This window comes from Platichthys flesus, chromosome 15 (genome assembly GCF_949316205.1).
Source record: "Platichthys flesus chromosome 15, fPlaFle2.1, whole genome shotgun sequence".
NCBI classification, from domain to species: Eukaryota; Metazoa; Chordata; class Actinopteri; order Pleuronectiformes; family Pleuronectidae; genus Platichthys; species Platichthys flesus.
The window spans coordinates 16,589,984-16,616,489 of NC_084959.1; the positions used below are offsets into that span (position 1 = coordinate 16,589,984).

At 41.8% G+C, this 26,506-nt stretch overlaps 3 protein-coding genes across 7 annotated transcripts in view; 2 read left to right on the forward strand and 1 right to left on the reverse strand.

The window, feature by feature from the left end:
• Positions 1-1,958: 1,958 nt before the first annotated feature.
• Positions 1,959-9,142, forward strand: srrt (serrate RNA effector molecule homolog (Arabidopsis)). 5 transcript variants are annotated; one of them, XM_062405900.1, is made up of 20 exons: positions 1,959-2,051; positions 2,668-2,786; positions 2,992-3,120; positions 3,204-3,383; positions 3,565-3,753; positions 5,088-5,257; positions 5,375-5,559; positions 5,643-5,750; positions 5,829-5,982; positions 6,128-6,276; positions 6,357-6,418; positions 6,522-6,600; positions 6,824-7,015; positions 7,107-7,277; positions 7,472-7,625; positions 7,748-7,941; positions 8,139-8,295; positions 8,460-8,552; positions 8,648-8,761; positions 8,896-9,142. In XM_062405900.1, exons 2-19 carry the CDS (start codon positions 2,668-2,670, stop codon positions 8,752-8,754), a joined length of 2,592 nt encoding a protein of 863 aa, XP_062261884.1. In that variant the 5' UTR covers positions 1,959-2,051; the 3' UTR covers positions 8,755-8,761; positions 8,896-9,142. The 5 variants fall into 5 exon arrangements, with proteins under 5 accessions (XP_062261884.1, XP_062261880.1, XP_062261883.1 ...); XM_062405896.1 differs by having other exon boundaries at positions 8,648-8,750; XM_062405899.1 differs by having other exon boundaries at positions 8,139-8,289; positions 8,648-8,750.
• Positions 9,143-9,860: 718 nt separating this feature from the next.
• Positions 9,861-13,707, reverse strand: mogat3b (monoacylglycerol O-acyltransferase 3b). The gene is made up of 8 exons (XM_062405901.1): positions 13,618-13,707; positions 13,246-13,336; positions 12,988-13,095; positions 11,820-11,890; positions 11,256-11,460; positions 10,736-10,910; positions 10,433-10,617; positions 9,861-10,357 (listed from the first exon to the last, which is right to left on the reverse strand). The coding sequence occupies exons 2-8, from the start codon at positions 13,325-13,327 to the stop codon at positions 10,203-10,205; spliced, it is 981 nt and encodes a 326-aa protein (XP_062261885.1). The 5' UTR covers positions 13,328-13,336; positions 13,618-13,707; the 3' UTR covers positions 9,861-10,202.
• A 3,612-nt stretch (positions 13,708-17,319) lies between these two features.
• The window catches only part of LOC133969215 (neuronal tyrosine-phosphorylated phosphoinositide-3-kinase adapter 1), a 29,271-nt gene continuing 20,084 nt past the window's right edge, over positions 17,320-26,506 (forward strand). The window contains exon 1 of the mRNA XM_062405529.1: positions 17,320-17,461. The gene's annotated coding sequence lies outside the window, so the exon portion shown is untranslated. The remainder of the gene's footprint in view (positions 17,462-26,506) is intronic.

Sequence of the window (26,506 nt, forward strand, 5' to 3'; positions counted from 1 at the left end):
ATTCCGTCTAAAAATGGATCATAACATTTTAGATCGGTGTTGTGTTTTAAAGCTCACCTGAAGTTTGTACTTGAATGAAAAGTTTATCAAATTTCGATTCAACAGAGTACATTCCATTCTTTCTGCCATTGTGTGTAGTTTGTAAAATCTTTAGTTTAATTAATGAATGCTTTTGTCTCTGAATTTTCAAGTGTAGCCTTTTGTGTTCTTACATTTACCAAAAGATATATTAAAATTAAGAAAGAAATGAAGTTATACAACTATATATAAGAATGAGGTAACACTGTTGTAGCTTTATATAAGAATGAAGTAACACTGTATACAATATCAATATTCACAGGTTTTTTTGGATAGACCTTACCGCCTAATATCCAGTCCTTTGGAAGCCAGCGTTGGATCCCAAGGAGACTATTCCTTCCCACAGCAAGTGGAACCTGCATTTATCACAGAGAATGAATCGCAAAGGACTCAAGTGTGGCCACGTGCAATCCTCAATTATATGAGGCACCAGTTGAGGTTCCGAGGACGGACAAAGAAAAGCATGAAAAGGGGACATACTTAGCAGTTTGATTTTAATTAATCTATCTAAATATTGTGCAAATACCAAATCCTTTTTCTGTGACGTTTTTATTCCTCTCCTCTGCTGTCAAAAAAAGTAAAGTAAGAAAGATGTCAATAAAGATTTCTTTTACCCAATATTAAAAAGAACCTTGGATGAGTATTCTCAGTTATTTTGGCTAGTTTTTTGCATATGGACTTTCATCACTTCAGTATATTCTCAGCATATAGCGCCACACACCGACTGCACAGCCACACCACACACACACTGTGTCCTCAAGATGGGGCCAGACAGCATCTTCCTCAGACGGCTCCATAGAGCAGAATGAAAGGCCTTTATGAAATGGCAGAAAATCATTTAAACAATTAAAGGAGATGCTGGTCCATGGATTAGTATTTTCCTCTCCTAGTGAGAATAATCAGGCTGTAAAAGTTGAAATGTTCAACAGCATTTTGTCATTCTGAGATCATTTCTCTGACTCCACAGAACTCACTGTCAAAAATGTCATGAGCCTCTGACAGCAGATACTTTTGGCTTGTCTAGTGTTACTAATAACATCAATGATGGCCCCAGTGAACCATGACAGCATGAACCATACCAGGACCCTGAAAGTGAAACAGCTGTGATGAAATTCAGCCGACGTTTATCAATGGTTCTCTCTCTGTGACATGTCAGAAAATGGCTTTGTAGAAAGCGGCCCTCTTTGGAAAATGATATGTATATATTCAAATGTTTATAGCATGTACTTAAAGCTTGATATTTGTAATGGAGTAAACATAGTAATATATTGAAGTTACAACTCATCAATTTCTCAAGTTTCCCTTATGAATTAAAAAAATTCTATTGGAATTTCCTTTCCAGGTAAAATTGTCTCACTTGCCTCCTATCACATTTTCATTAATTCCATCAGGGAGATTTTTGCCTAATATTCTCCCCCTACAAAAGAGACATAATTGTTGGTGGTTTGCATTTAAATAAGATTTCCTTTCGATGTAACCTCTTCCCCATAATTTCAATAAATAACTGACCCAGAATAAATTGTATTTGAAGACAATGGAAGTATTTGAGACCACAAAACTCTTTTGGAGACTAAGGTGTAAAACAAAGGGTTGCAGCCAAATCCAATACAATCGAAGTATCTGCTGACAGAATCTTGGAATGTAAAAAAACAACAGTAAAACACATAAAATGCCGAAACGGCTTAATTTACACCATGTTTATTGCCTAAATGTTCTCCGTGATCCTCCTCCAGAGCAGGATATGCGCGTGGATCATGTATAATTAGTGCTTTTCATTTTTGGGTGAACTATTCCTTTAAAGGATAACGATCAGCGGGAAAGGTGTAGGTGTTTAGATTCATACTCCCAACCGCTTGATGGCGGTCATGCTCAGTTTTGATATCAACGTTCCACTGTGCCACACCGAGAAAGAAGCTTGATCGGCGAAGAAGAGTCGGACGAGACTTGAACAAGCTGAGGAATCATTTAATAAGGTTTTTAAGGTGTTTATTTGATACGTGTAACGTTCTGTCGTTCAGAGTTTCTATAACAAGTCCCCAGGTGCTCGCTTGTTTATAAAACCAGCTTCTTATTGCTTTAAACTAACTGCAATATTAACGCCAATTTCCATGCTAGCTAACGTTGCTAACCATATGAGCGAAGATAGTTAGCCTTGACAACATTAGCTGAACCAGGCTACAGCAACGTAATCCCTTTGTTTGAGATAGATAACACACGTAGTCAGACCTGCGTATGTGGTGTTTCTTAGTTGTAGTTTAAATGCGATTTTAATATTCAAGGTTTTAGCACTTGCTCAATCTTATCTTCATCTGTGCTAGTCTTCTCCCGTCTCCTCGGGTTTGACTGTTTGTTTCCATAAAGCCGCCTTTCTCTACAACACTTTGAATGACCAGAACAAAGACTACAATTAAGAGTTAATTAAAATAACACTGTGTTAATCTCAAGCTTAGGGATCTCTTACATTTAGCATGCTCATTTGACTACCAGTAGTCTCGATGCAATAATTAACTAGTTCAACCTCAGGTTATTTATGATCCAGTCATCATGCCACATTGTAACCCTGAATGTGCTTTCTCCCTCTCCATGGAGATGGGGGACAGTGATGATGAGTTCGACCGCAGGAGAAGGGACAAATTCAGACGGGAGAGGAGTGACTATGACCGATCGAGAGAGCGAGAAGACAGGCGCAGAGATGACTGGAATGACAGGTAAGAAAGGGATATGGCCAACCTTAGACCCCTTTCATTCTCCAAGGGGATTCAGTTGTAACCCTGTGGAGCTGCCTCATCTCCAAGAACATGCAAAATGAAACTATATGTGTCTTTGTGGTGTTCTCACACTGGTTTGTGTGGCTGAGTTAAGTGGTTAATATTTTACATGTTGATTTTCCTTCTCTGTTTCATGTTTCCCCAGGGAGTGGGACAGAGGCAGGGAACGGCGTAGTCGTGGAGAGTACCGGGATTATGACAGAGGTCGCAGGGAGAGATTCTCCCCACCTAGACATGACATGAGTCCCCAGCAGAAACGCATGAGAAGAGATTGGTGTGTATAACAACAATCCCTCTGCCACTTTCTCAACAACTAACTTTTTTGGTACTCAAATTATTTTGTGTGTCCCCTGGCAGGGATGACCATGGTGGAGACCCCTACCGTGGGGGATATGACATGGGTTATGGTGGTGGTGGTGGTGGAGGAGGAGGAGGAGGAGGAGGAGGAGGAGGGCCGAGCTATGGACCACCCCAGCACTGGGGCCACCCTGATTTGCACATAATGCAGCCTCATCATGGTATCCCCATACAGGCAAGGTGAGAGATGGATGATTTAGCAGTAAAACATACATTTTCCTCCTCAAAGTATGTGAGGGAGTTAAAATGTAGAAGTTTAGATATACACACACAGCACAATCGCACAATAACACAAACCATTAGAAAGCGGTGATTTGCTGACCTGTCCAAAACTACATCAATTTTGTTTCTCCTCTGTTAGGCTTGGTCACATCCATGACATGGATTTGGGTCCTACACCTCCAGTAATGAAGAGCTTTAAGGAGTTTCTTATTACCCTGGATGATTCTGTTGATGAGACTGAGGCTGTCAAACGTTACAATGAGTACAAGGTGGACTTTCGCAGACAGCAGATGCAGGACTTCTTCTTGGCTCATAAAGATGAAGAGTGGTACGATAACACAAGCCCTTACTACACAAGTCATGTTTGATAATAGATGTCGATTTTAATATAGTGAAAATGCTATATTTACTTAATTAATCAACCCTAATTTTACCGCAGTGGAATATTCTGATTATGTTTGAGTAAGACGTATTGGAGCTAGGGCACAAGGTTATATATATTTCTATTGAACCAATGTCCAAGGAAATGACCAATAGCAATGCAGCATGTGCCTCTAAAAATGCTCACAATGATGTTACTGAAAGGTATAAGTGAAGTTCCTCTTTTTTGTTAAGTTACATGTCAATTTGACAAAATAATAATCTTCAGTGTTTGGGTTGATTTTCCTTCCCCTTGATTTTAAGTTTCAACTTTGACAAACATCACAGCTGTATAATATCTGTTAATGCTTATTTCACAGGTATGCACAATTGTTCTGTTTTTACATAACCCATTTTCTCCCCTTCAATCCAACTACTACGTTGACGACGTTTCGTTTTGAAGATGACAAAAAGTGGAACCGCAAGAATCGGTTTTAGACAGCAAGGGTATGCACTGCGCACAATGCAGTTGCTCTTAGACAAAAAGTAACAGGGATTTTAGATAGACAGTCAAGTACTACCCGCACGTGGAAGTTCCTTTTTTCTTGTTTTAAGCTTTTTCTACACCATTTTCTTTTTATATTTGGACCAAATCGAATCCCAAAACCGAATTTGTGTGTATACAGACGCACCATTGGGGTGAAGTGGAGCGCATTTTCACAGAGGAGACCCCTTCTCTGTATTTATTTGTTGTTAAACTGGCAGAACAAAAGGTAACTGTAGTCCACTCAATGATAAACATTTTCAATGTGAAATTCTAATTATGTGAATGTTTAATTTGATAATCTCTATGTTGTGTTTTCTCCTTTTTGGTGAGTTTATCTCAGCATTTTCCAATTAAGTGAATTAAATAGTAAATAATACAGAACATGCATATAGCCAAAAGAATTAACGCAAGATCTATTACAGTCAAAATACAGAAGTCACAATCTTACTTAAGATATTCTGTATTCCTACAGGGAGTTCCAAAGGTCTGAGTCCGTTTGAGACTTCAGTACCCCTCTGTTATTTGGTTCATTTGGCTTTTTAAAACTTTTTTTCCTCAACAAAAAGCTCAAATGTTTGGATATGGGAAAAAAACTTTGATACAAAGACATCAAAAGTGAATCATATTTTTTTGTGACGTGTTTGACTTTGCAGACTCAATATAATACTTGTTTGTTCCCTAACTTTTGAATCTTGTTCATCTAAACCCCCATCATTCCCCCCCCACTTTTTTGTGGACTGCAATTCTGGACATAGGTTCAGGTCCAAGTACCACCCGGATGAGGCCAGCCGACTTAAAGCAGAGGCCCAGGGCTCCCTGCACAACCGTGTGAATGTATTCACGTTCCTGATGGAGAATGGATGGTTGGATAATGTCTCTCTGGACATTGAACAGACCCCAGCCATCATCAAAGTTCTGGATGCAGGTGGGGCCTCTTGGATATTTTAAAGAATTATTTTCTCTATACATTAACAATTTAAATGAGAAAAGCATAGTACTGTGCTCAGTAGCATGAACTATACACCATTTTCCCTGCCCTCAGCTGTGATAAAGATGGAAGGAGGGACGGATCATGATCTTCGCATCTTGGACATGCCATCTGAAGAGGAAGAAAGCAAAGAGAAGTCAATATCTGTTACGGTGGCTTCTGAACCTCCCAAGAGAGAAGAGATCAAAACCTTGGACGCTGACCGGAAACCTTCAGTAGAGAAAGACAAGAATGAGAAGGTTTTTTTTTGTTCTCTGTCAGTCTCGGCCGAGCATTAAGGATTTTATGTTTGCTGTAATGATGACAGTCATCTTTGCCACAGGAGGAGAGCAATTCTGCCAACACAGAAAATGTGGCTGCAGCAGAAGGAGAGGATGTGAATAAGGAGACAGAGAAAGAAGTTGCCAAAGAAATACCTGAAACCAAGAAGGTCAGTGCTGCTTCTATAATCAAACTCAGCTGCTAACAAGAGACAGACATGAAACAAATATTCTTCATCATTTACCAGCAGAGAAGAAAGAGGAAGCGCAGTGGAGACAGTGATGATGAAGGCAGCGCCTCAGAAAGCGACTCTGACTTTGATTCAGACTCCAACTGCTCAGACAAACCTGTGAAGAAGGAAGAGGTGGAAGACAAGGATGAGGAGGAAGAGGAAGGTGAAGGTGAGGAATCTGATATTGAAGATCTTTACTGAAGTGGAACATCAGGTTTTTTATTTTCATTGGCTGTTTAACATTGTCCATGTTCCCAGGAGTCATAAATCACAGTATTCTTCAATGATTTTCTTTTTCCCATATACCGGTTTAGAGGAGAAGCAAAAGGAGAACCCTGAAGAGGAGAAGAAAGAAGAAATAAAGCCCAAAGACGACTCCCCAAGACCCCGGCCTCTCCACCGTACCTGCTCTCTGTTCATGAGGAGCATCGCTCCCACCATTTCCAAGGCTGAGATCATTGCTGTGAGTTGGCCATAAGATGCAGTGGAAATAGAAGATTGAGAAACACTAATGTAAACTCGATATTTATTTTTCTCTCACAGCTTTGCCGGAGATACCCTGGCTTTCTGCGTGTTTGCTTGTCTGACCCACACCCAGAGCGCAGGTCAGTTTAAAATAACCCCCAGATTCTCAAAACAAAACAACCTGTGTGAAATTAGGACTACTCATGATATCACATTGTTTAAATTAACCCTTTTGTGTTGCAGGTTTTTCAGACGTTGCTGGGTAACGTTTGACCGTAGCGTCAATATCAAAGAGGTCTGCTGGAACCTGCAGAACATTCGCGTAAGTGTTGGTAGTCTCTGCTTATGATGCTCCTGATTCGAAGTAGTTATAACATGCAGAAGGGTTTTCTGTAACCTCTCATGTTGTTGGTATGGAGTTTTCTGTTCTCATTTTATTTTCTCTTAATGAAAACATTTACGATACGTGTCAGTGAATCAAAGCTGCAGCTGAAAAGTTTGATTCACACACAGGAAAATTAAGTTTTACTCTCTCACCGCCACAGCTGCGAGACTGTGAACTGGCACCAGGGGTGAACAGGGACCTGGCCCGCAGAGTGCGCAATGTAAATGGCATCACTCAGCACAAGCAGGTGCTCCGCAATGACATCAAGCTGGCTGCCAAGCTCATTCATGCTTTGGACGAGAAAGGAGACCTATGGAGCACCAAGCTACAGGAGGAGGTGCAGAGCACTCAGGTACTGTACTGCTTGTCAAGTACCTTTGCATGTGCGTGAAGACTGTTCTGTCACTGATTTATTAATTTCTGTGTGGTTTGCTAATCCACAGTTGCCAGCTCAGAATCCCATCTTGAAGAATATCACAGACTACCTGATAGAGGAGGTGAGTGCTGAGGAGGAGGAATTGCTGGGCTCTGGGAGCGGGATGGATCCTGAGGAGAGCATCAAGGAAGGCAACCCTGCAGAGACCACTGTGGAGAGGGATGAGAAACTAGCCAAGGTGTGACTTCTTCCATTATATTTAAACTATACATATGGAATATATAAAGAACAAGAACAAATGCATAAAATGCATTTTTCAGACCTTTCTAATATACTCTGACACCTGCATGGCTGACTAGAACAGGTTGATTTAGTAAATAATAAAACCTTTACAGTCATTCCTAATAAGATTTATTTACGTTCTATTGCCAGGTTTTGGACCATCTGATCTTGTATCTGCGTGTTGTGCATTCAATTGACTACTATAACACCTGTGAATACCCGAGTGAGGATGAAATGCCCAATCGCTGTGGAATGATCCATGTTCGTGGACCCATTCCTCCAAACCGCATCACACACGGAGAAGGTCAGTTTGTTTCGTGAGTTTGTGTGTGACGCACAGACATACTTTCCTCTTTCATGTTGAACTTTGCACAATTTACTTTTGTACAATTTTAAAACCACACTTTTATTTATGTTTTTAAATAGTGCAACAGTGGCAGAAGATGATTGAGGAGAAGCTTAGTCCTTTGTTCAGTTTAAAGGAAATTCTTTCTGAGGATGAGGCGGGGAAGATGGGCCGCAAGGATCCAGAGGAAGAGGTGGAGAAGTTTGTGTTGGCCAACACACAGGAGCTGGGGAAGGACAAATGGCTGTGCCCACTGAGTGGCAAGAAATTTAAGGTGAGTGCTTGATATCAGAAAAGTAATCAGAGCTGTTTGTGTCACCAAGAAGTTGCAATGTGATTTTAGATCCTCTATTGTTCCAAATGTTTTGCTGATTTCACTCAACTATTAAAGGAGGTGTAGATTGTGTTATTGCATTGACACTCTCTGGTTTGTTGCTTGATTCTTATTTTGCATTTCAAATCAATTACCAGGGCCCAGACTTTGTGCGGAAGCACATCCTGAACAAACATGGGGACAAAATTGAAGAAGTGAAAAAAGAAGTAGTGTTCTTTAACAACTTCCTGATGGATGCCAAGAGACCAGCGCTGCCAGACATGAAAATTCTTCCTCTTCCAACTCCAGGTCAAGGTCGACACATTGTCTATCTAATAAAACTTTGAATACAAGAGTGTAGATCTTCAACATAGACTAAATACGCGATTATGTGCTGTTGGCACAGCAGAACATCAACAATAACATTGTGTTTTGTCCAAAATCAATTTTTTTATGACTTGGTTGTTTTTGTCCGACAGGTTTGCTTTCTCCCAACATGCCATTTCCTCCTCAAGGTCTTCAGGGTCCAGGGGGATTTGGACAACCTCGTCCACCACTGATGGGATATGGAGGTACGTTCTCTGACTGCACTGTTTGTTTTGTAATCGGCGGTAGGTTGTTTGTCAGTCAGACCAAAATGTAGTTTTCATTGACTCCTTGGTTTCAGCCGGGGGACCTCTTTATCCCCCTAACCAATACGGAGGTGGCAGAGGAAACTATGATAACTTCCGCGGTCAAGGTGGCTACCTGGGAAAGCCACGCAACATTAGGTGAGACAACTGTACGTGTGCTCTTGCTTTGCTATGAGCTGTTTTATTTTCTGGTTTTGGAGAGTTTTGAACCTAAATTTTTTTGGGATAATTTCTATACCTCTTTCTTCGCTTTTTCTCCTCCATGCTCTGTAAACCATCTCAGAATGTCCAGAGGAGACCCACGAAACATCATTGAATATCGTGACCTGGACGCACCAGATGATATGGATTTCTTTTAGAAGGTTCTCTTGGTCCTGACAGTCTCAACCGTTACCAGTGTTGTGCTCTGCTTGCTTTTCATCGTGATTAGATTATTTCTTTACTTAAATTGCATTTTGTAATTAATGTGCAAATTGAGATGGCTTTTGCTGTAAACTGCTTCCTCAATAAAACGATGCTCTAAGAACATTGATATGCATCAAATGATTTATCAAGTAAATTGTAATTTTTTTGAACATTACACAAGTGAAGGCAACAAAATGATTTAGAAAAGCAGCTGAAACCCATAACGAAATTCGTCCCCGACCCCGGATATCCTTTTGTGCTCATGTCTACATTTAATCTAAGATGTTTGCACAAAACAATTTTAGTTTTTGCTGTGATGGAAAACACAATGATTTAATTTAGATTAGGTGTGTTTTTGTGTCCAGATATGGTAAAGCACATTTTCATTGTGGCCTCATGTTCCCAGACCCTCAACCCTCCTGGTAAAGGAGTTGAGGAAGGTGTGAGGAATGGTTGCCCTCTGCTGGTCAAACAGTTGAATTACCAATGTGGTCATCTGCTTAACATTTCATTTGACATCTGCACAGTGCACACTAGTAAATTATAGAATTTTGCACTAGTGCAAGAGCAATTATGATCTGTTGAAGGAAAATAACACAACTTTTGCCTCTTGCTCTAAAGACTCGGACAATATAATACAACTATAGCCTTAGGCAGCATCATGAACCAGTTCTGAAGATGGCCCTTTATCATACCTTTTTATAAGTCACAGATAAAAGAAAAATAATAACACCACAGCTTTAGTCTTGTTTTGATTATCATGTAAAATTCCTGGCTTTACATCCACAACAATATTTACTGGTTGCTTCCCTAACCCATACCAATCACATCCCTCCCGTTTCGTAGTAATCAGTCCAGTAGTTTTAATCTTGCTTAGAAACAAGCCAACCATAGGGTAAAACACAACCTCTTTGGCTGACATAACCATGAAAACAGAGAAGCATGCAAACATATTTCATAATGTGATATATATATATAAAATATACATCTTTATGTTTTTTTTTTAATAAGGCACATTTGCTCTTAACTTTCAAGTTCAGGCAGAATTTGCAGTATGAAGACAGGAACGTCCTTGGTCAGTCTGTTGTTTAAAATCAAGTCCATGTCATCAGATCGACACCATCAGCCACATTTCAAACAGAAAATAAAAACACAGCTACCCAGTTCATGTGGAAATTCAAATGTCTAAATGATCCGCAGCTTTTGACTCTCAGGGAGGCCACAGCTGACCTTGTGTTCGTGGAATAACTTGCTAAGGGCCTCGATGTAAATTCTGTGATAGTGGTCGACTTCCTCCTCGGTAGGGGCGACCCGCTTTGGGACTGGAATGGGGCTTCCCACTGGAAGAGACAGTTTGAGAGTGAAATGGACAGCACAGCAAATAAAGCTTATCTACAGAATACAGAAATACTCACCCACAGTGATGACGGGAATCCTGTAAGGCAGGAACACAAAGTGCTCACCGGCAAATAGACATGGGGCAAAACCCATAATGCTTTTAAACAGGTCCTGTATCCTGCGTCTTAGACTTTGCTCTGGGAAAATCACCTGCTTGAAGAGTTCATTCTCCCCAAAGGCGTAAACAGGCACCAGGTCCGCCCTGGGAGAGATCATCAGAGATTAAAGCAGAGTGTGAAACAGCGGTCCGCTGGTTACATGTGAGTTAAAAAATACCTGCTGACAAGTGTGATTTCTTTTGTGTTTTTGAGTGTGCTCACCCAAACTCCAGGGCCACCCTGACAAATCCCTTTCTCTGCTTCACTAACACAGTGTTAGTTCCAGGAGTGGAGGCCAGGGACTCAGCAGCGCCCCCTATCACAATCACCACTGCATTTCCCTTGCCACTCTTTGTAAGAAGGTGACCAAGGCTCTGTTTGCTGACTGGATAAAGGCCTGATCAGAAAAAGTAAGAGTAACATCAGTTGGCTTCAGCTGGAGACTGTGGTTCTGTTTCATAGCAAGAACAATTTCAACAGGAAGACCCTCTAAAATGCTCAGTTGTAAAATTCAAATCATGTTTGATTTGATCATACGAAGCAGTCTGACAAAGGAAACTGTGTTTTTGCTTTTTCTCTAGAACATATACTTCAAAAAAACATATTAGATATTGTAGCTGCATAATGCATCAATAACCTAATGGTCCACTGCCAGAATCAGCCTCTAATCAGATTTGACCTCATATAAACTGCTTATCAGACAAAGAGAGTTCAGCCCTTTAGCTGAACGCGTTATAAATACCTGCGCTCATTATGTAATCCCTAAAGAATGGTATCCTGAAGAGCCCGGCCAGTACAGCTAGGCTTGGTCGAATCCCTGGAAACGCCTCCAAGATTCCGCAGCTATCTGTGCCGAAGCAGGTGAACGCTCCAGCGCCCATGATGCCATGTGGATGGTAGCCCAAGATATAGTTTCTGTTCGGATTCAACTCTGCTGTCTTCACCAACTGAGCAAAAAATTATGCACAGGAGGATTAATAGAGTCAATCTCTGATATTAACAATGTATCCGAGCCCACTTTCACTGTAGATGTATTCTGTCACGGAAAATTAGATCAGGGGGTTAAGTTCTTCTTGCACTTAATGAAGGAATAAGGATTTGATGAAAGTGTGTTAGTGAAGGTGCTTCATAAAAAATATCTACTGCTGTTATGTGTTGCCATATTGTTAAATATTCTGGAATAAAGAATCACTGCTGATAATGTCTTTAAGTTCCCTTTGTTTGATATTGGAAACATTGAATCACTGCCACATCATCCATTTGTTCAAACTGGTGCAGGTGATTGAAGAGTCCAAGTGAAACTTACTTTGATGGGGAAAAAGTCTCTGACATGCTCCCACACTTTCCACTTCCTCACAAATGTTGTCCGCCTGCCCCCTGATGGAGATGTGACAAATCTTAGAGACTCTTGAGTCTCATCACACTTCCTGCACTAACTATACAGATTATACAGTATATCATAATTGCTGGCGTGCTTTTCCGTTAGTATGCATACAATCAGCATAAGCTGTGCCCCAGTTCCACACCCCACATCTCATTCAAAGCAGGTTTTGACTACGTCCTATGATGACTCTGGAAAAGTGACAAAGTAACACACTCACAGCATTCTGTATAACTCTTGATTTATTTTAATGTGTGTTTTTGACACAATTCTCCCAGACAGCAACAGCCCCAAAAACAGCTCAACAAATAAAGTTTCTTAAGAAATGAATGTGACAGCATCATGCATATTAAAAAGATGATCATTTCCTGCTAGTATAAAAAGACTGGGTGTGTATATTTCTTCTACTTTAATTAAAAAAAAATTAACGTTAAATACTGGCACAACACACTATATTTAACTAGAACTGCGCTCAGAATATCACTTACGACTGTCAACATCCGACAGTCCCTTCAAATTCAATCAAGCACAGAGTTACACAGACTCACAGATATCTGTTCCCTAAATGTCCTGATTTTCTTTTTGCAAGAACCATGATTTATTCCCTGGGAAGTCTTTGAGAATTAGAATAAATGCCCTATCATCTGGACCCGCACCAAAAGTTAATGGGTTCTTTTATGACATAAACTACATCTTTCCGCCAAATTTCGTGGTAATCCCTCCAGTAGCTTTTGCATAATCCTGGTAACTAACAAACAAACAAGTGCTGATGAAAACATAAGCTCCCTGGCAGAGTTAATTGATATGCTGTATGGAATTGCTGCACAGCGAGTGGTATTCATACTGTAACAGTTTCATAGTAATAAGCAATCTGTAGTGCTCACCAACTGTTTTTATATTTCCTTTGTGCCGTGCATCATGGGAAAATAGTCAATCAACAGCACAAACCAACCTTTGTCGAGTGAACTTCATTGAGTCACTGTTCCACTATGACAAGCTCACAGCTTTCCTGTAACATGTATGTAGTATGAAACGGACATATGGGATTCTACTATGCTCATGGATTGCTTGAATGATGTCATGATTCCTTTACCTCTTTCAGGAGTGTGCCAGTCCATCACCAGCCATATGAAGTACAGAGTGGAGAGTGGCCACAGCGAGGTAAACATGAGATACACGAACAAGATATAACAAGCCACTCCTGCGGTTTGGACGTGATTGACAGTGTGAGAATGGGTAAATTAGGGTCACAGGAGATTAAATGAGCTCAGATACAAGTTGAATAAACAGGTGAGATAATGTAGTATCATGTCATACAAGTGCATTAAGGGCGAGTGAGGTGGGATCTTACCTAAGAAAAGAAAGGTCATTACGAACTTCAGAGTACTTATATACTCTATAAACACCTTCCACAGACTTTTTACTTCGGCCATTCCTGCAACCTGAAGGCCACAACATCAGTTCAGCAATTAAAAAACACTTACTTACAACTTTTGCTCTAATATGCCTTTAGGGAAAACATAGATTTGAAGACTTGCAGGCTGGATCAAATGACTTACTTATGAACAAGCCCACAGGCAAACCTATGGCAGTGGGGTTTTTAATTTGCTCACATGTAAATTAATCAGTGGTGCTAGTAGCGCCACAAAACACATTGGCTGAAAATCTTTAAAACATGAAACACTTATGGTCACACTGCTGAAAATAGAACAGAGTACTTTACCTTATTAAAGGGTTTAGTCCCAAGTAAATTTGAATGGATGCAGATTCACCAGTTCAGACAACCTCAACATGCTGGATGCACTTTGACCAGATCATGTAAAGCTGCTGATAACAAATCCACTCCCCCTAGCAAGCACTGTCACAGATAAACAAGGCAACATTTACAGTTAAATACTTAAGAATTGGATTCTTTATTAATCTACTGTATTACTGTAACTTCCTCTCTGCGTGAAGTCACATAACTTGTTCCTGTTTTCATTAAGTCACTTCGACAACGCTAACTTAATCCACCATCTTGTGTCCTCATAGCAAAGTCTGAGTCTGAGTTTCTCTTCTACCTTAAATATTTAAACAGAAATAGTAAATATTGTTCTTGCCTATTAAGTCTGAATGCTTCTCATGTTTTCCCTGAGTGAAGCTGCCATTAGTGAAGCACAGCACTTCCTGCAAAAGTTTCACAATAGAAGTCTTTTGTGTCCCTTGAGGAAGTGTTGAGCTAAAAGCAACAAAATAACACGACAAACTGGATCATATCAGGAAACAGGAAAAGCTCTGCATTATGTGCAGATGACTTTGTAAGCTCATGGTAGATTGAATACATTTATGAAACACTTGTCAGGTTTGCTTGAATACTCAAAGTGCTTTACTGTACAAGTCACATTCATACAGGACTTCTATACACAGAGCTTTTCTCTATCACGCACTGCCAGCAATTTGAGGGTTCAGTTTCTTCTGCGTAGACCTGCTAACTAACAAACAAACAAACGCTGAGGAAAACATAAACTCCACTTTGGAGGTAATAAACAAGAAATTGAATAACAGATAATGTCACTATAAAACAGTATCACCATTCAGCACCATGGAAAGCTCCTCTGATCCCCAAATCACACAGGGAGCTTAAGTCCAGATCAGCTTCTTTTACACCAACTTTTCTTCTCTCTTTCCATAGTCTCTCTTTCATTCGATTCTTTCATCAGTTTCTTAGAAGTAAAGAAATTCTGTAGTGAGACATATACTATTTAGTTAGTGGGTGTGGTGGTGTTTATGGGTGTTGCTCAAGTACGGGTTTGGACAAACTTGGGAGGGGGACAGCAGTGTTATATTGGCCACTTCGAATATTAGGGAAAAGGGCGCAGGAGCTTCAGTCTCCAGTCTGTGCAACTGACCAGTGCTTCAACAGGAAAAGAGACAAAAGCAACATCTGCTTTTAGATCTATAGGATAGCGACATTTGCTGACCATGATGCTCGTGCATTTTTTGTCACATGTAAAGTAAAAGAGGAACAACCTTTTCTGATGTGATTAAGAATGCCAATGCAAAAAGTGATCAGCCTCTGTCAGCAAGAACAGTCAGTCCCACCTTTACATTGTGAGGGTTGTTATAGTGCTGCAAAAACCCGTCACTACACAGATTAATGCGTATTTGTTTAAACAAACTAGTACTGTCCATCTTCCAAGATGTGATGAAAAAGGATATGGTCGTATGAGTCATCTTTCATCATATACTTAACAAGTTGGGAAGTGCATGTGTGCGGTACACAATGAAAATGGTGAGGGAATCCAATGGCTTGTTAATACTGTGGGGGGCCATTTCAATAGATTGGTTTCGGTCCACTTAATTACTCTCTGTCATGGAAGAGTCACTTCTGAGTGAGCACCTTTATCCTATGATGAAACATTTCTATCTTGATGGGAGTGGCCTCTTCCAAGATAACAATTGACCCATCCACAGGCCAAGGCAACTGAACTAATAAGTGTGAGAATTATGCACATCCTATGCTATGGCCTTTTTTTGACTTTGGTCTGACTTCTTGAATCGCGCTCTCCATCATCATCGAATTCTGTTTCCTGCCTATAGAGTCCAGAGGGTCATGGAATCAAGGTCAAAGTGTGTTTAGGCTGATCTGGTGGCTTGAGGTGACCCAACACCTTACTAGGATGTTGTTTTTTGCTTTCAGTTGTCGCTGTTCTGTACTTCACCCTCTGAACTGTGCCATACAGATCTGTGGCAGTTCAAAGATTCTCCTGACTTCACCTTTGTGATAAGAGCTCTGTGTTTCTCAAGAGGGAACTCATGTCTCACTTCAAATCAAAACCAAACAGCCTGGATATGTTTCTGAAAAGATGGTTTGAGTTTTAGAAGAATTGACCCTTTCACATCGTGGAACCACATGCTCAGGCTTCCTGGCAGCAAAGCCTTGAAGGCAAACTTCTCCCATGTGCCAGCTGCCCTCCCTATACTCACCAATCTCCCCTTGGACCTCAGGGGGCGTGTCAGCCTTGGTCATGATACTTCCCTCAAAAAAAAACAAAACACTACATTTGCATGATTAAGTTTATGACAAGAGAACATGAAGGTGTTTGTTGCCTTTTGGTTTCAGGCTCTGCTATGTCTCATTCACATGCTGCTATTATTTTCTGGCCAGTAAATTTCCTCTTGGCTTTCATACTGACTGGCCATCTACATTCAGTCCAAACAAAATGTCACACAGGCTTAGCCTACTTTGCATCTGTGGTGCTCAACACTGGGTTTATGTGCGAGCTGATTTTATGCTTAACAGTATTTTCATCCCCTATTACATCACTGCAACACTTCCATAATAATGTCACATATATTAGTCCTGCCTATGTGTAACCTCATGTTGTAACAAAAAAGATGATCTATAGTTTATTATATTTGGGAGGAAAAGTCTAAAAATCAAAGGTTTAATTGTAATAGGGAGAAATAACAAGTTATCAGTGCAAAGAAACTCTTAATTCCCCATGTCTCTACCTGGTGCCGCCGATACTCATCCAAATACAAATCTCAGAAATACAACAAATGAATTCACATCCATTCATCACACACGTCATGCAAATACTGAGGTAGACAGTTGTGACAGTGGTCAAAGGCAATGTGCATAGAAGTGTGCATGCAGTCCGTTTTTGCAAAGAGTAGTGGTGTTGGTACATCCTCTCAGGAATCTCCTTGAATGAGCCTGCTGCTGAATGTGAAGCTGTGAACGGAATTTTATTTTCGCTCTGTTGATAAAAAAAAGCAGATAACAGCGTCTCGTCGCAGCTGGACTCAAAGCCACTTCTGTTGCGTGTGTGTTTGTGTGTGTGTGTGTGGGGGGGGGGGGGGGGTGGGGGGGTTTGTGCGTGCACGAATTTTCTTATTTCCATGATCAAACCACTACTGGTCTCCTGTCAGGAAGTCCTGTGTGAATATTGATATGGATGCAAATGCACGGTGAGGATGCCCAGCGCTTGAACCAACACACTGCGCGCTGAAATCTGCGCATTTCTGTTTTGGCGTCCTCTCTCTCTCTTTATCTCTCTCTCTTTCTCCCTCCCTCCCTCTCTCTCCTGGGCTGATCTGAAAACACGTTTGTTTTGCGGAGGTCGATTCGGGGGCTTTTTTGAAACGCACACCTATGGATGTAGTGTATTATTGTTATTTGTGTTCCACCTGTGTGTGTATTTTCTGCAGAGGAGCGTTCATTCACTAACGTCGCATTGAATCGCGTGATGGTTTTCGGTCAGCTCGCGCACCGGCGAGGCTTCACCTAGCCTCGGTGCGCACAGTGTGGCTGTTTATCATAAAAATGGAAGATCCTGCGCGTCAAGAAAAGGCGTCAATCCGGTGATATGCGTCTGAATAACAGATTTTTCCTCTGCGCGTCAGTTGACACGTCTGGGGAGGATTTTTTCTCTCTCCACCTTCCCTCCCGTCTACACCAAGACAGCTGTGTCATCAACAACCGGCGTGGTTTTGTTGTTGTCTGATTTTTACGAGCCTGGGCAACTGGATCTCGGCGCGCACAGTCTGCATCCGCGCCGGACACAGGCTGCTCGCTCACCGAGGTAAGACATCACACCTTCATTCATTTCATGCTTGGCATCATAAACCACGGTTAAATCGTCTGGCTGCTGTCACGCTGAACAAAAAATACAACTGTCTGCCTAATTAGCAGCAGGAAAAATACGATGCTCTACTGCGGAGGAGACGTCGGGCCTGCCTGGCTGCGTGCTGGCGTTTTTTTCCCCGTTTTCTTTTTCCGCGGAGAAATCCGAGAAACGCGAGGTTGACAGCGAGCATCTGTGCGCGCACAAGGCGAGTGATTCAACCTTGAAAGCCTGGTTTAATGTTGGGCCTGCGTTTCAGCCCCCAAACCCCCCCCAAAAGAGAAGGGACGTACGAGGAGGAGAGCTCCGCGCACTGCGACCACACGCAGCCAACGCGCTTGAGTCCAGTCGTGACAAGACCTCATCAATATTTCACCCCAAAAACAAGCCTCCATCAGCTGACTGGTGATGCTGGAGCGAATGCCTCCACAGCGGCACTGACAGCCGCGTCAATGGACGGAGGCTGGCTCTGCGCAAGGCCGGGGATGGAGGGAGCATCTGTGTGTTTACACAGTGGAATGGGAGTATGGCTGGCTTGTATATGTGTGCGTGTGCATGAGCGGTAGTTCCTCTGATTGTGAAAATGCAAGTGATGTGTGATCTCTCTCTGGTTGCGTGCCTGTGTGTGTGTGTGTGTGTGTTTGCGCGCAGCCAGGTGAGGAGGAGGTGTTGGCGCGAGGTGCGGGAGAGGGAGAGGCGCGTCTGGATGGATGAGAGGGAGCCACATCAATACATTTTCTTTGAATATATATACAGGGGGAGACAATCAACTGGCTCACACCTGATCAACTGCTGCAGTGTCCGAGCTGTAATCCAAACCAACCATCTCTCTGGGAGGCGTGAATTACACATTATTTCAAGATGAGTCTAGTCTGTATATTCAGGGGCGTGACAGTGATTCCAAACGAGCATCACCCCCACTGAGAGATCTCACATCACAACTGCTTGAAAAAGAACAACACCTAGTCCTCATTAGGCTTTTGAAACATAGATGTTATTGTAGTTACCACATGCAAAGATGCCTTAAGATGCCTGGCTTTAATCTCTTCAAATATTAAAATAAGTATCCCTGACTTGCCATGAAATATACAGTGATAAGAAATCGCATTTGGACATGTCACTCAAAAACAAACAATTTAAAAGCTTTAAAATGTCACATCAGTGCATTCACCACAGGACTAATACAGACCCTCCTGTTTGAATGTGATGATTCCCCTTTAGGGATGATTCACTGCCATCTTGGATACTTCACAATCCGCTTTAAATTGGATTGAGACTAATTACCACCCAGTCTCCCTTGACCTTGGAGCTGAATATGACCAAAAAAAAGAGGGAAGCTACCAACATGTGAATTAAAATTGTGCTTAGATTAGCAGTATACAGGTAAACAGGATCCCATATGTGAGTGTCTCTTGTGCTGTTTGATTTAGCCGGTACAGCTAGAGGGAGAGCAGGGATGGGTGAGAGCAGCTGTGAGCGTGGGGTCAGTGGGTGCAGGCTGTGAGCCACACACACAACGTGCAGTGTGTCTTGAATGCAGACAAAAAAAACGGGTGAGCGGCCCTTGTCGTTAGCTGCCGCTGCTCTTCTGGTGAACCCAAATTCAATCCAGAAATGTGATTAAATCGGGAAAGCGTAACTCCGCGTGGCAGCTCAGTCAGTTTGTGCAGTGCAGTGTGGAAATAAATGGAATATGTCTCATTGGAGCCCTTTTAGTCCTTGAGGATTTATCCCGCTAAATCACAATGTGGAGCATTTAAGATATATAAATGCATGAGAAATGACTGACTCGGGTTAAGAAGCAATGGAATTGGGCAGAGCTCGCTGTTGTGGAGTATTGACAGAGGGAATGAAAATAAACTCACCGGTGTTTTCAATATAGGAGAATGGATTGAGTTTTTATCTATGAAGTGGTTGCTCTTACCAGCACTGTGCACCGCGTGGGATTCCAAAGGGGATGGAACCAGCTGTTTGATTAAATATACACATATAGTGGGCCTGAGGGCGTGAGAAGACCAACACATGTCCAGAGAGGAGAGGAGCTTGAAGACAGTGAGCGAGGGGACTGATGAATGTGACACAGATGTGGCAGATGCTGACATTTTAATCCCATTTCTCTTTAGCTGAGTGGATACCCCTGTCTGGGTGAGCAGTAATGGATTTTCTTTTTTTCTCATTTATTTATTTTTTGGTGGTTGTGGATTTCCTGGAGCACCCAAACCGATTGTTTGCCCCTGAATTTGAGCAACAGCGGGTCAATAGGTTGGTGGAGAAATAATAAAAAGAATATTATTGTGCAGGTATTTCAGGATCAACACCGCTGTGGTTATGTTTAGCCTGCCTTAGTGTGCATTGTTAGTTTTTTTCTGTTTTTTAGGAGGGAGAGCAGGTGCTTCTCCCATCTGTGGACTCACCATCTTGATTCTCTCTGCTCTGTCTGAGGCAATTTAGAGATGATGAAGGGTGTGTCTGCTGAGTGCCGTTGAAAAATTAAGATTACAATTATTTGCTTTCGTCAAAATCACTTTGTTTACTGGGATAACATGACCTTTGTGACACTTAGTTTGCCCCCTATAAGTTGAGTATTGAATTTTGCCCCAGTTTTCCATCCCTCTGCATCACCTCCCCCACTATTTACATGCCGAGTAAATAACATATGAGTCAAGGTGATTAAACAGTCCACTAGAGCTGAAAAGATTAGCCAGTTGGTTGAATAATAATTTCAAGCAAAAACTGTGACAAATGCAGCAGATTGTCATCCTCTAGTCTCTCATATGGAAGGATATTTGGCTTCTCTTTATTAAATATAATAGTAACACCGATTTATTTTACATTTCAATGTCAATTAATGACAATTCCAAAACTAGTCAACAGCAAACAAAGCCCTAGTTACACTCCTACATCTCACCCTTGTTTGTTTAAAACAAATCGGCCAGTGGAGTTGTGGTAGGGTAGGCAAAGTATACAACTGCCTCAAGGGTCCCAAAGCTGACAGGAGGCCCCCAAGAGCAGATGCCAGTCCACAACGAAAAGTATTTTGTGAGAATCCCCTTTAAATTCTATGATTCTTTCTACTCTCTTTGTTTTATCTTGCTGTTAGATATCCCCTGCAGACTTTTGGAAATCAGCAAACTGAGACATTCTGTCTTTCTAAGAATTGAAAATAATGGGTTCAGAGGTGAAATATTGTCAAACAGGAGTTTTTTTTCTTGCAAGAGAAAAGTTACAAAAGACTGAAACAGCAAAGGATGAGATATCCTGATGTTAGTAAGTCAGTAGTACTGCTGGATCCTACATGTCCCATAATGCAGATCCTTAGCGCAACACACTTCATTCCACCAGTTTGTTGTTCAAGAAAAAGCTAAAAACTGTATTCAAAGATAACCCTGAATACATCACCATGACATCATTCGAGTTATTTACAAACAGAGAATCCATTTGATTTGGTGGGTTGTCTCTTTAATTTACACTGTGACAAATATAGTTCAAATTGTGCAAATTATCCTTTTGTATTATTTTTTGGGCCGTACATTATTTATAATTCATCACAATCACATGCAATGTTGAATCAAATGATCCACTGTCAGTTCCATGTCTAATGAACATCCCATCCCAACCTTCTATCAATCTCATCATTAAACCGTTCGCTTCCTGTGGATCAAATCAACTTTTTCTTGCTCTTTACTCAGTCAACGTGTTGAGTTATTAATAGGTCTGAAGGTAAAGGTTGCCTCTGGTGGCTCCTTGATTAAAGGCCATGCCATTTACCAGCCATGCCCTGGGTACAAATCTAGTCTTGGACATTGTTAGATTCCCCCCCCCCCCCCCCCCCCTTTGTCTTCTGTCCCCCTGGCTCTTTACTCATACTGTCCAATAAAGAGAGAGAGAAAAAAAAGGAACTGAATCCCATTAGACTTTTCCAGCTTTTCCCTTCCTCTCTCTAAATACAGTATAATGACATTCTGATTGCCCTCTCTACTTCGGAAATGATTGCCATTTGTTTTGGTCTCATGACTTTCTTTTTTTTCTTCTGCTAAGCACTTAATGCAGCTCTGAAGAAAAAAATATCATATCGAAAGTTACTGGACCCTTCTGAGGAGGGAGGAGGAGGAGGAGGAGGAGGGGAGGATGCTTTTGCTCCCCGAATGACCACTGACTCCTTTTTGCTGTATTTTTTTTTTTGCTGTATTCAGGAGCCGCCGCTGCAAAATCGGTGCACGATTTTGGCGACCAGCGTGCTCCAGACTCTGAAAGGTCATACATGCATATCCTTTGTCTGACCGACGGATGTCTGGGGACCTATGTGGCCAAATTAGCCGGCTGCAAATCCAGATTCAATGTTCCCTTTAAATGCTTCCATTCTGGTCTGTTAGCGTCTTCCAGCAGCCAGCCTCTGCTGCGGTGTGTAGTCAAGAGTAATGATGTGTGGTAATGATATCCTTGAGGCAACTCATCTTTGTTCATTCCTCTCTGTTTTCTTCTCATTAAACCTATAGTCATTTGCATGGTACCTTGCAAAATAAATAAAGTTGGGAGCCAACGGTTCCTCCTCTATTGTCGGCAAAGAGGTCCTCGTCTGAAGCCACGTTAATGATCAACTGGAGTATATTTCTCTTTCCATGCAGTCTCTTCCACACAGAGAACTTGCATGTATTTGCTACAGAAAATAAATATATTTTGGGCGACTTTTATAATTTTTTTATCCTCAAGAAGCACCAGAGAAAGTCATAACGATGTCATTTTTTTGAGAAAAGAAACTGGCAAGATCTTGAATTAAGACTGTAGCTCAGTTTTAAATTGTACACGTCAAGGCATGCATAAATGGAGGTGGAAGTGGTCCAGCATCTTGTGTTAATGTCCCCATTCTCATCAATGTGCCACATTTATGCTAAAGAGCTTCAGGAGGCTATGAAAATGTTCACTAAATTATTAGCAGCTAGCAACGTGATGGTTTTGGCAGAGAAGTTGCAAACAGTGAAAAGTATGCATCGTGTTCCGTAAACAACACCGTCCTAACTCTCACTGTGTCATGTGGAGACAGGGGTCGCAAAATGGCGTGGAGCATAATGATCTTTGAAGCATCTCACTGTGGTAATTCATTGTCTGCGACATTCCGAAAGGTCACAGTAAACCAGCAAAAACTCTGGGTTCAGCAACAGTGTGTAAAAAAGGTGATTGTGCGCAGTGACTTCAGATACTTATGTGTGTTGTAAATGTCAGAGCAATCTCCATTTGTACTGAAAAGAAGCCCGGCTGCCTGAAAGGGGGGCAGCGAGAGGAAATCTGCTGCTCAACTTCCACTCACTGATACAGAGACTCCGGTTGTTTGGGGGGTTTTGGAGCCAAACCTATATTCTGCACTCACCTAGATCAGAAAGGAATTTTATAGAGGTGCGTTTTTATATATGTCGTATATATATGACATCCCATTGAAAGACGCAGCTATTCAATTTTATTTAGGAATTATTTTTAGTGCAGAAATAGCTCTGAAATGAATTTCAATATGGGGTATTTAGAATATATGACAAGATGTTGAATATCCCTTGTACGTTTGAAGGTCTCCTGCCCAATTTAGTTAACCAACTACCAGTAGATGTTAGCAGGTGTTAGTGGCCACCAGCGGATGTGAGGGACACAACCTCAGTTGTGCACCTTAGCTTCATAAAGTGTTTTGGCCTTGTTATCAACGACACAGGCCGAACCTGAGGGTACGCTGAGGACAAAGGTAAATCTGACTACTGGCTTGTATGGCAGCACTATGAAAACCATTTGGCCAACACGGTGGATCAGACATCATTACCTCTATGCCTTTTTAAACTTAACACTTTCCCAGAACATAGGACAATAGGGAGAATATCCTTTGTACTTTCTACCGCACTAATTAATACCTACCCTTGATTGATATTATTGGGTAAATTAAGTTGAAAATACAACATTCAAACTTGCATTTTCTTACAAAGTTATTGAGAAATTAACAATGCTGCTTCTCGCAGCAAGATGGTTCTTTGTTTGGAGTTTGCACATCTTCCCCTCCATGTTTGTGAGACCCTGAATTGACCATAGGCATGAATACTTGTTAGTCTCTGTATGTTCGCCCTGCACTGCCCCGGCTACCTGTCCAGGGTGTACCTCACCTCTCACCCAATGACACCTGTGATTGGCTCCAGCCCGCCTGCCAACCTTAAAAGGATAAGCTGTATATATATATATATATATCTATCAGTGCGGCGAACAGCAGGAACGACAGGAACAGTGAGACCCGGGCGAGACGCTCTGCTGAAAACCTGCCAATCACGCCTGCAAGGCCGACGAACCTCCACATTTTACCGCTTGTTTGCTTCTCAGCCCCGCAGCGCAGACTGTGAAAATGCTTTTAGACGCCTAAATTACTGGTTTCCAACAATTCTCCAAAGTGCCTCATGTATTTATTCACGCATAAAAAAGAAAACCCTCAGAAATGGCAGTGTGAATACTTAACAAGCAATTAAAGTTGTCGCACAAACTCTAATTCTATTTTTAAAAAAAACAACTCTCTCCTGTGTTTTTTTTTATCATGCTTGCGAACACAGTGGGGTCCAAATGCCCAGACCATGAGAGACGTGATCTGTATGTGATGAAGTGAATGAGTGGGAGAGTTGTGTGTGGGCATGTGTGCGTGTGTGCTTATCCTGTGCAACCTACGCTATGACTCGGGATTTTGAGCACAAGGAGTAGGATGATTCAAACGCTGGGAGACCACTTGTGGCCCGTACCTGGCTTTGCAAATCACACCAACGCACGCGGCTTCATCTTTCAATCAAAAGGCGGCTCAGCGAGGTTTATGATAATAGAATCAACGTGATTTATTCAGCCAATTCAGATTTTTTTTGATTCTTGTGTGTGTGGTGAAGTATTTTTTTTTTCTTTCCCTTTCCATAATGAGCCAGTTGTTCGTGTGACTTTCCTGTTTCTTTGGCTTTCTGGGGCAGCGGGTACAAGGAGAACATTATGAGTCAAGCCCTCTACAAGCTGCTGTGAGGCAAATCATATGTCTCGTTTTAAGTGATGTTCAGCTGATCCTTGTTTCACTCTGGGCTATTGGGCTTCGCTTAATTTGTTGCTGAATAGTTTATGAGGTTTGTCATGTAGGGGCAGGGACAGCCTATGGTGCTGCGGGCTATGATGTTTTAAGCTTTTTAATGAGTGAATCAAATAACGACTCCGGAATTAGAACCGGTCGTCAGAAAACCGGTTCAGCTCTGGTTCACATGGTCTGCAGGGGCTGTATGGTCAGAAAACATTGGAGACCTCTTACTTTCCATGTTTTAAACATGCAGCGCTGCTTCAAAGTGCACTGCAGAAATAAATTAGATTTTTTCAAGATAAGTTTTTCAAAAGAATTGAATTGAATTAAAACTGAACAAACTAACAGGGGAGGCAGGGCACGCAATATTGCTAGGTAATCCACATCTGAAAGAAGTCAGATCCTGGTCAGGGAGGGTTTCTGGCTCAGTGAAGCGTGTGCAGCTGTACAGAGGAGCTCTTCTCCTCATGCACAAGCACGAGCACGAGAGGGGCTTTTTCAATTCTCGCTCTTTTCCCCGCAGCACTTTTCCTCACTGTCTGGGTTGCAGCAGCCAAATACAAAGGTCAAACAAAATAGAGACTTAATGCATTGCTGAATAATATAATAATAATAATTCTATTTTTTTTTTGAAAGACACTCTATCTTGAGGGAGCCCTGCAGAAGAATTTGAACACAGCGATGTGTTTTGCACTCCTTATGCCACATCCAGTGGCACAGCTCATTCTGCACACGTTCGGAGGATCCCAGCACACGGTGTTCCTCTGGTTCCGCTGCTCCATCTTCTTTTCTTTTTCACCTCTTTGTCTCTGCAAGTCTATCGCTCCCAGGGCGAAGTCAGCCTCCATGGGTGCTTCTTCCTTCTGTGATATGATGTAGTATTTCCAGAACATTTGGAACCTTATGTGTCCAATAGGGTAAACAGCAAAGACTGCATCCAAATGAGTCCCGTGTTGTTGGTTACTGCAGATTCCAGCAGAAGATCATGAAGGCAAGGGCATGCTCAGGTGGGAAACGTGGTGTTAGATGTTATTTTATTTATGTTTTCATTCACTTGATAGCGGGTTATACACTCTGAAACCACAGTGCTGCACTTTTTGAACTATTCATGCCTCACGCGTTGTAAAGATGTTGACTTATGCCTACACATGCCGACAGTAATAGATATATATATATATTTGTATGCAGAAAAAGGTGTCGAGCTGAGACAAACATCGAGCACCTCCATAAGCTTGTTGTGGCCCGAGGCTGTGTCCTAGTAGCACGGAGCGAGGAGGGGAACAGCGAAAGCTTTTTTGTGAGATATTTTTGGTTGCACTTCATGAAAGATTTAGTGGTCACTCAGTTAGTACAACGCCAGGGAGGAGAATCCAAAGTGTGCGAAGTGTCCAGCATGTATATTTAAACGAGTGCGTTTGGGTTTTTGACCTCCTGTTTTGGTTGTTGAATGACGGAGCTTGTTGTTAGGATTTGATCTGTATGTGTTCGTCCTGAGGTTTTGTTTTCATTTCATGCCCAAAACACAAGAAAGAGGTCAGGAGAAAAAATCTGCAAAATCCCTCTCCGCCTCTCTTCCACCCCCTGGCCTGGAGTGATACATCAGCTCCTACATCTTCCTCCTCTTCCTCCTCTTCCTCCTCCTCCTCCTCCGCCTCCCGTCCATCCTCATCAGCCACAGGCTTTTCACGGCACAATGCAATATTGTTGAGCGTTCAGCACACAACAGCGGTACATAAAAAGAGAGAGGAAACAGACACAGAGAATATTTGAGTAATCTAATTTTTCTACTTAAGACAACACAGATTGAAATACATGTTAATGAGCCGGGGGGGGGGGGGGGGGGGGTGCTCATAGGTTGTATTTGTTTTTCATATTTCCAATTCAAACACTGCCTTTGAGCTTTGTTTGTATATCCGGGCATCAACAATTATTTTTTGCGT